Raw genomic sequence first — 11,969 nt, forward strand, 5'->3', positions numbered from 1 at the left:
AATCAATGCCAAAACAAGAGCTCCACGATTCAGGAAAAAGCCACAATACTGAGAGCTATCATCATGAGAAAAGGATAGGAGGGTGGTCTCTGCTCACACCACGGTATTTCAAATGAACAGAGCTCCTTCAAATAATATTAGCCAAGCCCCATCGATGTCTGGGCATTTGCGCGGGCGATATAGTCTAGTCGGCATTGCCATTCAGATACAGTCTGGCGAGTTCTTGAGGGTCGTCTTGAGAAATGGTCGCCTCAGAGGATGCAGAGCGTGTGGCCGTGGTCCAGTCAGTGCTACCCACTGATATGTTCACCTCAAACGGATTGTCGTCGTCGTAAAAGCCCGTCTGGGTGGACGGGGTCAGTAGAGGGTTGGAGCAAAACCCAAATCCTCCATGGACATTGTCACTTGCAAAGTCAGAAGCCCGGGGCTGGCCGAGGAAATACCGGGGGTACAGATCGTCTTTGGGACTACATCTCTTCAGAAATGGGGAGTTATTCCAAGAAGGTAGGTCTATGCGGCCCTGGGGATTTAGGATGGGCTCGATGTTTTCTTTTTCCAAAGAGGAATGATCAGTCTGGTGGGAGTGGTGAGCGGCTGACTTGCTTTGAATGATGAGTCGTGCCGGAGTCACTGTGTTCGGGGGAGCCTGACGGGCTGCTTGTTGATCTGGGGTATTCTTCTCATCTTGATCACCGTCGGCAAAAATAGCGAAGCCTTTGCGAGGTCGCTGTCCAAATGCCTTGGTGGAAAGAGCAAAATCATCATCCGGTTTGAAAGATGGTCCGAGACCTTGCAGACGAGCAGATTGGCGAGAAAGCGAAGAGCTGTCCTCATGCCACTCATAGTCAGCCTTATGCACTTGAGGGGTCTTCTTTGCTCGCTTGCGGTCTTGGGCACGTGGAAGGTTCGGGTCAGTCGAGCGAAGGGCGGTTTGTCGGGTACGTATCCTGGAGCGAGGCTGGCGGGGCTTGGGGACTGGAGTTTCTCCCTTTAAAGGACTGTCATCTTCCACATTGCCCGATATAACACGCTGTTTCTTCAAAGTTCCAGTGGGTGAGAAGATGAGCTCCGTGGGCTCCACTTGGGAGGATGTCTTTTCCATCATCTTCAATAGTTTACTGTCTTTCTTCTGATTCCGCTTGCGCCGCATCAGCTGCGTGGCCGAGTCAAATATATCCATGCCCGGCCACAGCACACCCTTAAGTCTCGACATTTCATCAGCCCGCTCTTTGTCGGCTTCGGCACTGTCCAAGCTCTCGCCGTGGCTTCTGGCATCGATGACTTCATGCGAGGGTTTGTTGCCCGTTCTCCAAGGTATGTCACTGTTTTGAAACCTGACGCGTGAGGCTGTTGGCGTTACCGGCAAGGTCGCAGTACGGATGCCTTCATCAACGCAGTATGAAGCACATTCATGCCACTCATCTCCTCTTGTAGTGCCCATTGTCTGTGATGAGCCAGTACCAATAGCTACTTTTGAAACCACCGAAGTATCAGTTGCCATATCTGTGACCGCGGTGTACCAGGACGACCCAGATGAGTCCTGACTATCAATTTCCAGTTTCACGTCGCCGTGATTGTCGACTGAGACGTGGGTCCAGAAATTCAGGAAGCAATAGACGTGCCTGAGGGCTATGATAGACAGGCTCGGTTGGGAAGGATATTTTCGGGGGTGGTTGTTGGTTGATAGCGGTTAGCTGGGGTGCGTCTTGGGCTGCAGATTTCCGTTTCTTCCTTTTGTCTTCCTTGGTAGTACTCCGGTCGGATAGCAATTGGGCAAGGTTGTTTGTATTGAACCAATGATCATATCGCATGAGTAGCCCAATAGCATCATCCTCCTGGTGGCTGCGGACTTGAAGTTTGAAGTAGAAAGACAGGTGTGCCTTGGAGGAGATATGAGTCAACAGATGAGATGTGTCGCTGAAACAGGGCTGCGCGGGGCAGATGATGCATTGGAGCTTCGAAGGCTCCATCGAACCAAGAGAGGGAATCGGTCGAACCGATTCGGGGGATAGCAAATGCAAAACGAGCAGGAGAAACTCCAAACCAAAGGCTGATAGTCAAAAGGGCCGAAGGAGCGATGAGGGCCGTAGAAGGTCGGGGCTGGACGAGAAGATGAAATCGGAATTGGGGAGAAAGGGGAAAAAAGGATCAGTGTGAAGTTACGCTGTGAACTAAGGCACTGAGAAATGGAAGGAACTTGGGAAGTAAAAGTATACTACGGCAGGAACCATCAGAACGTACGTCATAGAATGCGAATTCGGTATCACTAAGAGAGAAAATGTGCCACGATGTCTTAACAGCCTTCAGGCAATTGTGGGAGGGTATGAAGCGGAATAAGTCAAAGTGGACAACTGCTCTCCTCCTGCCTTGTATCCCCTGGTCCATGGGAAAAGGATCAAGGGTTATTAGATGGCAGGAGAATTCATGGTACTCGAGTTGAGTGATTGCTTTACTTCTTAAGACAGCGAGCTGTCACAGACTTGGGCATACAACTGCAGCTGGTTAGTGGATGATCACGCCGAAGTACCAGGGTCACATACTAGACAGGATCTACTTCTTGCAGTCCTTCAAAGCCTAAAAGGCTCAAGCCTGCGATACCGAAGTGGGTGTGGTACACATCAACCATATTCCCAGGACGGTCCGCAAAACCACCAGCTTCAGGGTCCTATTGGAGTCAGAGGCAGGTGGAAAGGAGTGTCACGGGAAATGTGCTCACCTGACACTGCAGAACAAAAGAAGCAAGCTTCTTGCCATCGATCCAGTGAAGTCGGTCGATCATCGCTAGAGCCGAACCAACCCACCAGGTGTAGCATGCGTCGACAAGTTTCTCTGGTCTACCGTTGAAGCCGCCATTGTCAACTTGACGCTCGCTGAGCCAGGCTCCCAGACGGTCCTTGTTGACCAAGTCCAGGCGTCCAGCAATGGTCAAAGCTCCAACACAAGTGAACACTTGGCCGGCATGAGACTCAGCGCCAGGGCAGATGCCATAGCCTCCATCAAAGTTTTCACAATTTTGAATATAGGTAACTGCTTTGGAAACATCAACCAGGTCTAACAGGCCTAGTAAGGATAGCGCATTGAGGGCTCCGTACAGGAACCGGGTGTCTGTCTCGCCCCATGAGTCTCCCATGAAGGAACCATCTTCCCGGTTCTGCAAGCTGGCAATGAAAGCTCCAACCTTTTGCTTACCCCCGAGGCCTCTCTTTTCCAGCTCATCGACCGCGTCTACAGTAGCCAGAATCTGGACTGCAGAGACCGTGTAGAGCATATGAGCATCATGCCCCGGGCAGCACCAAAGCCTCCATTGTCTCGTTGGCAGGAAAGCACAAAGTCAATCGTTTCATCCCGGGGTAGAGCACTGGGGTGACCCAGAAGATGCAAGGCTGTCAAGCCCCAGTAGACACCATTGAGCCGCAAGTGCTCCGTAAGCCAGTACTCCAGCTCATCTTTCCGCTATTGTCACCGTCAATGAACCTGCCCTACCGTCCTAGAGTACCACAGTGAGAAAGAAGCACGCACAGTGTCTAGGTTTTTGATGTAAGCCACATGCTTGAGGGTGTGCAGCTCCTGGTCGGTGCCTCCGGCCCGGCCGGGACCAGATACCAGGGACATTGTCCTGGCTTATCCGTCCCCTTGGAACACCGGGGTGGTGATTGGGCGGGTTAGTAGCTCCAGAAGAAAGCTTGTCTCGGAGCGGAACAAAGCTAGGGTGGATTAAGGGGGAGTTCAGATCATGCTGTCATTGAGCAAGGATGGGCGGGCCAGAAGGGCAGAGCCGCGGGTTTAGTGCCGCGAAGCGACTTTGGTGGCTGAATCGTGAACGCCAGAAAGAGGATCGCGCCGTTTTGACTGTGTGATCACGTGCGTTGCTGAGTCAGGTTGCCGAATGCTGATGCCTCAGGTATATGGACCGTGCGTGGAGCAGGCCCGGGCGCTAGTCTCAGATTATTTTGCATGCCCTGTTTCAGACCGGTGGAGGAATGGTGGATTGCATGGCAGGTACAATGGAACACAAAGACTGGAATGGAAAAGTATGGAACATGGCTCAGCCTTGTCCTTGGCGTTCTATTTCTGTGAACTGTTCTTGCCGAGAATACAGTTCGACGAGGCATCACAGGTGAGAAGTGGGATATACTTCAGACATGTCAGAGCCTGACCGCTACAAATATGCGACCAGATAAGCACGTATCTTTGTAATCTCTGCACAGGCACATTCTGCAGCCTTTCACTTACACCCTATCTCGGAGGATTCAAAAGGATTGGTGGAATGGCATGGCTTCGGGTCAGAGCAGGGTCAAGCCGAATAGCTCACACCTGCAGATGCTAGCTACTTAGCTTTGTCCTCTCCATGACCACCCCGGAGCGGAACGTACTGGAGGACATAATTATAGTACACGGAGAGTCCGGAGAAATAGGCTGCTTCGGTTTCATTCGTGCACCGTATTCCGATGGAGGCGGAAATGGAGAACCTCTTCATGTTTCTAAAATCAGAAGAAACCCCCCCCCACTCGCAGGATCAGGGCCGTGTGTGAGCCATAGAGTAGAGAGGGGCAGTTGGATATCTATCAGTGGGCAAAGCCTGAAATTGGGACTAATGAAAAGAGCAAACGGAATAGCGGAGTGGGGGATGTGGTCCGCTTGCAAGCGCCCGGGACACGTGTCTGACCCGGTATTTTGTAGGTGTGGTTTTACCCCTGACTAGTGAAAAATTGGATGCCAGCGCTGACCTCCAATTCTGTGCGTGCACATGTGAGATACGAGGTAATAGACGTCATCATCTCACATTGGACTATCTTCATGAGCTCGGGTACCTTGACCATAGACTGGAGCTTGGATCCTCAATTGGGCAAATGCCTTGATCCGCGCCAGGGAGAACCGCGGATGGCCCCAGGCACAGTGGGTATAGACACTCGGATTTGCCAGTTTTTTCTCTCGACTCCACCAGGTACAGGCAGATCGCCCAATCACTTCGCACTACCGCTGCAACGTAAGAGGCAAGCACATCATCCCTCCCGTGGCTCATGACTGCCAGATCCAGTGGCTCTGCTTCCTGCGGTGGAGATCGTCCCCCGGCGATTACGATGGGTGTGGTACCTTCGAGGTGTATCCCAGGTGTGTTTCTGGGATACACCCAGGACCATCTAGGAGACATCATAGCTGTAGTCCGTGTACATCATGAGGTGACACGGCAACACAATCACGAAGTTTACTCGAGGTAAAAGGATTAAAAAAAAACACTGGTAAACAATGTTCGTCCATTGCCACCCCATTTGGACAAGCGACGACCCTTAGAACGGAGTGACATCCCATCTGGGAATTGAAAATCGTATGCAATTAGAGTACTCTTTGCTATCTCGGTATAGGTACTGAGATTAATAAAGTGGAATTCCCCCACCGAGGTGTCTCTTCCCCGTGGATCGTCCGAATGATAAACGAGGGCTTGGCTCACCTTGCATAATCTCAGGACTCTTAGGAATGCATCTCCCACCCTCTTCCCTGTACATTCTACGAGCTTGACGACCCTCTGTCTGCTTCTGCTGCGCATCTCCCGGAGAGGTTAGCGCACGACTTTACTTTGGGACTGTTCCAGCGAACGCACCCGCTACACCTGCGCTAAGTCCATTTGGGGGCTTGGGCTTTGTTCTGACTTGAAAGTGGTCCCTACTTTTTTTCCCCTTTGACGTGTGCCTGTGTTGGTCTTTGCGGCTCTCCTTCTACACGCTTTGCGCGACTGCTCAAATCACCCGAATTTGTCGATCGCTTGAGCCGAAAAAAGGAGGGGGCCTAACGACCCGGTTCTTTGTTAACAATCGCCCCTCGATCGGCCTGGGGCTTCCAACTCGCTCGGAAAACCGTTGTGGAGGCATACTACGAGGGGACGCCTGGTGAGTGATTTCTCTGAACTTCTTTCGAGGCGCCCGAGAATGCGATCATTGTCTTCGGAACCCCGTACCTGTCCTTGTTGATAAAGAACATGGTCGCTTTGAACTCCGTGGCTCCCCCTGCGTCAGCCATCGTGACATGCGGCCTAGTTTTCTTTTGGACAGTGCTTCGCTGTAGGGATATGATTTTACTGACTTTATAACGGCGCTGCTCAGATTCCACTTTGATAATATCCTCCGAAACAAACTGCCCCGACCACAGTCCCCTACCTCGACCGCAGCCGATACACTTCGGGCTGAACAACAACACTCGGCTGAAGTGAGCAACTCGGAAAAGCCCAATTCAGGTAACGCATTCACATCACTGGAGGTCAACTGCGATCAGGTATAATTCAGCTGCAACCCTGTTCGCCTGGTCAAAAGCACGTTGCCGAGACAATCCTGCTTACAGCCCGACAAATCCGCACTTCGACTCACGCGCGTGACACGTCAAGCCTGTGAGGCCTTTTCTCCGATTCTCGTACATCATTGAAGGCCTTTGCCTTTCATTGTCGCCCAACATGCCCTCTCGGAATTCCACAGTGCCCAACTTGGATCTCAAGGCCTTACAGACCGACACCAACAATGGCAAACCCTCATATCCTCTCACGCCTGGTGGCCAGAGCTCCGACGGGCTCAGCCCCTTGACACCGAAGTCGCCAAAATCCGGTTCGAGTTCGCCCTTCTTCAAAGGTGAGACCATTCGTCCGGTCACGCAAGACTCGAGCTCCAAGGCGGCCAGTCCTACAATTCCAACGTCCCCTGGTAACTCAAACGCCGAAACCGCACCCGAGCCCTCTACACCCGGGTTTACTGCTATTCCTCAGTACTTCCCTTCTCCAAAGGACTCGCACAAGCACTCACGCGATGCCTCGAAGTCATTTTTCAGTACATTGAAAGCACCCAAGTCTTCACATAAAGCACAGCGCTCGGATAGTTCCGAAAACTCTACAGAACCGCCTAAGAGCCGAGGTAGCTCGAGGGACCGCAAATCATCAATGACAAAATTGACCGAGTCAACAGCAGACCTGCCCGGGACAATCACTCGGGCAGCAGAAAACGAGAAGAGTGGAGCTTCTTCTGCCGCTAAGCGCACTCAGCAGCCAGCACCGAGAAAGACTGCCACTGATTTAGATCCCCCGCAAAAGAAGGCCAAACCGCGGTTTGCAAATCTCTTAACGCGATCTCGATCTATTCGGGTTGATGACTCCTCTGTCAACAGAGCCGCCGGACGACGCCCGTCAACGGGTTTGGCCAAGTTGGAGGAGTTCAACCAGGGCGAATCGCAGCCGCAGCGGCCACCCCGCACGGCTACAGCCACCACTTCTACTACTTCAACCTTCAAGCCTACATCTCCTACAAAGCCTACTTCCTCAACTAAGACGCAGACAATGACATCGACCACGACAACCACACGCACCGAGCGACCCCCTACGCAAGGGGGCCTGCAGCCGCCCCCTCAGCGCCAAGCGGATGGCGCTTCTCTTCGAAAGGAGAGGAGCTACGGTGGCTCCATGGTCACGTCAGGCTCTTTGAGCCAGGTTTCTGGCGCCTCGGCCGCCATCTTTAACAATTTAAAGCAGTCCTCCAACGGTGCTGCGGATCGTCTTGGCAAAGCTGGCAAAGGGTTCTTTAGCAAAATCACTCGCAGCGGCAGCACCAATGAGCGGGAGCTCATCAATGATGATTCCTACGTTTGCTCCGTGATCAATCTTCCTCTTATTGATCAAGCAAGAAAGACACGCATTTGCAAGAAATTGGAAGATTGCAGGGACAAAACTGAATTTTGGATGCCCGCTCTTCCCTACCGTTCAATCGATTATCTCAATTTCAAGGGTTGCGAGGAAGAGGGTCTCTACCGAGTACCAGGTAGTGGCCGGGAGGTCAAGCACTGGCAAAGGCGATTTGATTCTGAACTGGACATTGACCTGTTTGAAGTGCCTGACCTCTATGACATCAACACAGTTGGCTCCTTGTTCAAGGCTTGGCTTCGTGAACTTCCCGACGAACTTTTCCCCAAGGCGACTCAAGACAGGATCGCCCAACAATGCGAGGGCGCCACCACTGCCCCCCAATTACTCAAGGACGAACTCTCCAAACTCCCTCCCTACAACTACTACCTCCTCTTCGCCATCACCTGTCATCTCAACCTCCTTCATTCATATGTCGATCAAAACAAGATGGACTACCGCAACCTGTGCATCTGTTTCCAGCCTTGTATGAAGATTGATACATTCTGTTTCCAATTCCTGGTCTGCGACTGGAAGAACTGTTGGCAGGGTTGCTGGACTGAGAGAAGAGTATATCCAGAAGGAAATGGAAATGGATGAGCTGGAGAAGAAGGCCGCAGAAGAGGGGGAAGCCACCCGGGCTAAGCCTGAGCCACCTCGTTCTGCTCCGCCCGCCGTCAGCCACGAGCGAGCTGTCTCGTCCGGTTCCAGCTCCAGCGAGAAAGCCGAAAGCTCTAGCGAAAAGTCAAAGGAGCAGCTACCTCGGCCGGAACCTTCCCGAGGCCGAAAGCCCAAAACCGAAGAACATCGAGGTTGGCCATTCAAGCCATACAAGAAGCATATCCCAGCTTCCCGAGCTTGGCCCACCACTTTCACCCATCAAAATCTAGAGCTTGCTCTCATCTAATATTATGAAATATTTCTCTTGATCTGGGCTTCTCGTCTAAGCATCTATGCAACTTATTTATTCACGTTGCGCTGAGGGTTTCATCGGCTGGACCGATCTATCTACGTCTAAGAACGGACATTTGGAATTAAACCACGATATACGATGTGGTTTCGGCTTTCCTGCATCCTCCCGGGTATTTGTCACTCAACCCAGCCCATTTTGTCTGCACCAGCATTGTCAGAGTGCTTGTCCGACGTCTCTGGTACCCATCCTTGCCACTTACATTCTCACGTTTGTATATGTTGTCTTTTCCGTACACTCTGACCCGGCGAATGGCGGTCTCATTCTCTTATCATTGTCCCTTTTCACGCGACTCTCATTTGGCAGCGCATTGGCCAGTCTGTTTTATGCTCTGCTCCTTCAGATTCCCCTCTGTGGCTTTACTTGTTATCTTCGGTCTACACATTGCGATCGGTTCCTGTTTCCTATCTGTTTGGCGTTTTCACTGGGATTTGTACAATAGCGGCCCTGGGAGGGCATTTCATTTTTCAGCTCAATGAAACCGATTTGGTATGCTTAATATTGATTCTCTACCTTATAAATCATGCCTGAAAGTATGCATACCGCGAAAAGAATATTGAGAAAGTATATGTGGGTGTAGATGGAATAGGATATAAACAATGCTTTTTAATCTAGTCATATGTCGACCGTCATGAGTTTAAAGGCAAAAGACCCTCGACTCCAAACCCCAACGCCGAGAACAAAGACACTTCTCAAAATGTACAGTAGTCCCTTTAAGCCATTACCACTATTTCTTCCCTGTCTTCGCACGAGCCGCATTCGACCGCTCCTTACGCTCATTACGCTTGATCCTCTCCTTCCGCTCAGCGCGACCCATTCCACGAATTGAGCCACCCTTCGCAGCAGCTTCCTCCTCCTTCTTCCATTTGCTCTCATCAACCTCCACAAGCCACTGGTTGTCGTCATCCTTGTTCTTGCCCTTGTATCCCCACTTGGGAACCCACTCGCCAGATGCCTCGTCGTAGACGAGCTTCTTGCGGCGCTCCTTGTCCGCCAGGGTGGCACCAGGTTTGGTGCTGAACTTGCCGATGCCCTTCTTACGAGCGAACAGCTCCCACTTGGTCGGGGGCTTGGGTGTAGGCAGGGGCTTGAAGCGGGGGAGGTCGGTGTTCGGGGGCGGCAGGCTGAGGAGAATGCCGTTCTGCGCAGACGAAGTGATGTTGCATGTTGTAAGCAGTTGGTTCAAGAGACACTGGGCGCCATCGCGGGCGGTGGCTTGGAGGGAACTGTTCAGCTCGCCGGGCGTAATCTCCAGAGGGTTCGGGTCGTTGACTGTCAGGTGGCCCAGGTCGAAGGTGTAGGGCGTGGGCTTGGAGACGGTGATAGGACTGGAGTTTCTGTTAGTCTCGTGCACTGTTTGGCTGCATGATAGGAAAATATATTCCATACAGTCTCTCGGGCTTGCCCGCGGCATCAGTGCCGTTGGACATATCGACGTCAGTCATTATGTCAAGTTTCTCCTGAGACTACTCAGAAAGAAATGAGAAGGGATGCTGGTAAAGAACAGCAAAAATGGAAGATATCGAGCTCGGCAAGAAAAAATGTTGGCTATCACCACTTTTACTTTTCTGCCGTGGTGACTAAGACAAAACAGACCGCCATCCTAAACAGGCGGAAGGAATTCAATCAAATTATTATGGCCGGTTGACGGTGTCTCTTATTCTCCAGCAATCGTCCACCACTCCCGCCCGATCCTTCCCGAATTGTCCGCTAGGGCCACTGTTCTTGAACAATGGCCTCCGCGTGGTGCTGGAGCTGTCTTTCCCGGCTGCGTACAACACCACGAGCCTTGATCCCGACGCCGGCCGCAACACCCCGGATTACCAGCGCTCCCTTCCACTCGACTGCGGTGCAATATGCCAATCCGGTGAAGAAGAAGAGCACTCTTGTCGCCAATAAGTACCGTCAGGGTCAGGTGTTGAAGAGGAAGAAGAAGACCAAGACTGAGCGGGCGCGGCCCCCGGCTGTTGGCGAGCGCAAGGCTTTGCGGAAGCGCATTGTACTTAGCAACCCCAATGCCCTGGAGGTTGAGGGCATGAAAGACTTGTCGCCTGAGACTATGGTCGATGCTCGTCTCCGCGGTACTGTTGTCGGTCTGCCTGTGGCTACATTGGATCGATTGAGGGCTGTGCAGGCTTTCAAGCCTAAGCAGGGTTGGTCTATATTCCGTCGGCCGGGTACCGTTCTGCGCCGTGATACCCTTGAGATGGGCCGACTCTTTGAGAAGATCTCCGGTGATGGTGATGCTCCTGAAAAGGGCAAGGTAGTCAAGAAAATCATCACGGGATCCAAAGGCTCCGGCAAGACCGTGCATTTGTTGCAGGCTGCGACTATGGGTTTCCTTAAAAATTGGGTTGTGATTACAGTGCCAGATGGTACGTCTTATTGAAAGGTGTTGGATTATTAACATAATCGCTAACATGTGAATGACAGCACGCGACCTCGTGTCCGGAGACACTGCCTACTCTCCCGTCGAGGGTAGCAATCCTACACAGTATGACCAGCCCAACGCTGTTTCCGCCCTTCTGAACCGCACCGTTGAGGCCAACCGCGAGGTTCTGTCTAGCCTCAAGGTCTCCCAGAAGCACGTCGGTTTGCCCGGTCTCAAGCCCACCTCGACCCTGGAAGATCTGGCCAAATTGGGCTTCCAGGATGCAGCCGTGGCCTGGAAGGTTTTCCAGGCTTTGTGGGCTGAGCTGAACGCTACCGCCCCCGCCCCAGGAATGGAGAAGAACTTCGAGGCCCGCCCTCCCCTGCTCGTTACCGTTGACGGTCTCGCTCACTGGATGACCGAGAGCGCCTACAAGGCTTCAGACTTCACCCCAGTGCACGCCCACGATCTCATCTTCGTGCAGCACTTCCTCTCCCTTCTCAGGGGCCAGTCCTTGAAGAACGGCGGCATGCTCTTGTACGCCACCTCGACCTCCAACAACCCCAGCAGCTACAGCCTCGAAGTCGGTCTGAACCAGCTGGCCGCACGCCAAGCAGGCATTGCTCCTACCTCAGAGAACTACCCGCAGCCCGAGAACTACAGCAAGCCTGATTCTCGCGTTCTGGACATTTTCAAGCCCGATAGCTCTAAGGACGCTCTCGAGCTGCAGACTCTTGGCGGTCTCACCCGCGACGAGACCCGTGGCTTCCTCGAGTACTTTGCCCAGAGCGGTCTCCTGCGTGAGTCTGTGAATGAGCAATCGGTCGGAGAGAAGTGGACTCTCTCCGGTGGTGGTATCATCGGTGAGCTGGAAAAGCTGGGTCGCCATGTGCGCACCGCTGCTCTTCAGCCCGCTGCTCAGCCCGTTGCTGCTGCGAACTGATGGACGTACCTGTTTCTTTGATTCGGCCCTTGAT

At 52.6% G+C, this 11,969-nt stretch overlaps 5 protein-coding genes across 5 annotated transcripts; 2 read left to right on the forward strand and 3 right to left on the reverse strand.

Annotated features, from left to right (window-relative positions):
* Positions 1-184: 184 nt before the first annotated feature.
* On the reverse strand, positions 185-1,970 carry N7477_002907 (uncharacterized protein; the record flags this gene model as incomplete). Its single annotated transcript, XM_056964570.1, has 2 exons — positions 185-1,581; positions 1,619-1,970. The coding sequence occupies 2 exons, from the start codon at positions 1,968-1,970 to the stop codon at positions 185-187; spliced, it is 1,749 nt and encodes a 582-aa protein (XP_056824523.1).
* Positions 1,971-2,449: 479 nt separating this feature from the next.
* On the reverse strand, positions 2,450-3,612 carry N7477_002908 (Rab geranylgeranyltransferase subunit beta BET2; the record flags this gene model as incomplete). The annotated part of the gene is made up of 5 exons (XM_056964571.1): positions 2,450-2,492; positions 2,541-2,665; positions 2,717-3,246; positions 3,294-3,453; positions 3,520-3,612. 5 exons carry the CDS (start codon positions 3,610-3,612, stop codon positions 2,450-2,452), a joined length of 951 nt encoding a protein of 316 aa, XP_056824524.1.
* A 2,830-nt stretch (positions 3,613-6,442) lies between these two features.
* Positions 6,443-8,558, forward strand: N7477_002909 (uncharacterized protein; the record flags this gene model as incomplete). Its single annotated transcript, XM_056964572.1, is given in 2 exon segments — positions 6,443-8,221; positions 8,232-8,558. The coding sequence occupies 2 exon segments, from the start codon at positions 6,443-6,445 to the stop codon at positions 8,556-8,558; spliced, it is 2,106 nt and encodes a 701-aa protein (XP_056824525.1).
* A 790-nt stretch (positions 8,559-9,348) lies between these two features.
* N7477_002910 (ribosome biogenesis protein RRS1) lies at positions 9,349-10,066 on the reverse strand (the record flags this gene model as incomplete). The annotated part of the gene is made up of 2 exons (XM_056964573.1): positions 9,349-9,949; positions 10,011-10,066. 2 exons carry the CDS (start codon positions 10,064-10,066, stop codon positions 9,349-9,351), a joined length of 657 nt encoding a protein of 218 aa, XP_056824526.1.
* A 287-nt stretch (positions 10,067-10,353) lies between these two features.
* On the forward strand, positions 10,354-11,935 carry N7477_002911 (mitochondrial 37S ribosomal protein mS29; the record flags this gene model as incomplete). Its single annotated transcript, XM_056964574.1, has 2 exons — positions 10,354-10,996; positions 11,055-11,935. 2 exons carry the CDS (start codon positions 10,354-10,356, stop codon positions 11,933-11,935), a joined length of 1,524 nt encoding a protein of 507 aa, XP_056824527.1.
* Positions 11,936-11,969: the final 34 nt, after the last annotated feature.

This window comes from Penicillium maclennaniae (genome assembly GCF_028827695.1).
Source record: "Penicillium maclennaniae strain IBT 15551 chromosome Unknown utg000003l:1.0-5670915.0:1.0-5674809.0, whole genome shotgun sequence".
NCBI classification, from domain to species: domain Eukaryota; kingdom Fungi; phylum Ascomycota; class Eurotiomycetes; order Eurotiales; family Aspergillaceae; genus Penicillium; species Penicillium maclennaniae.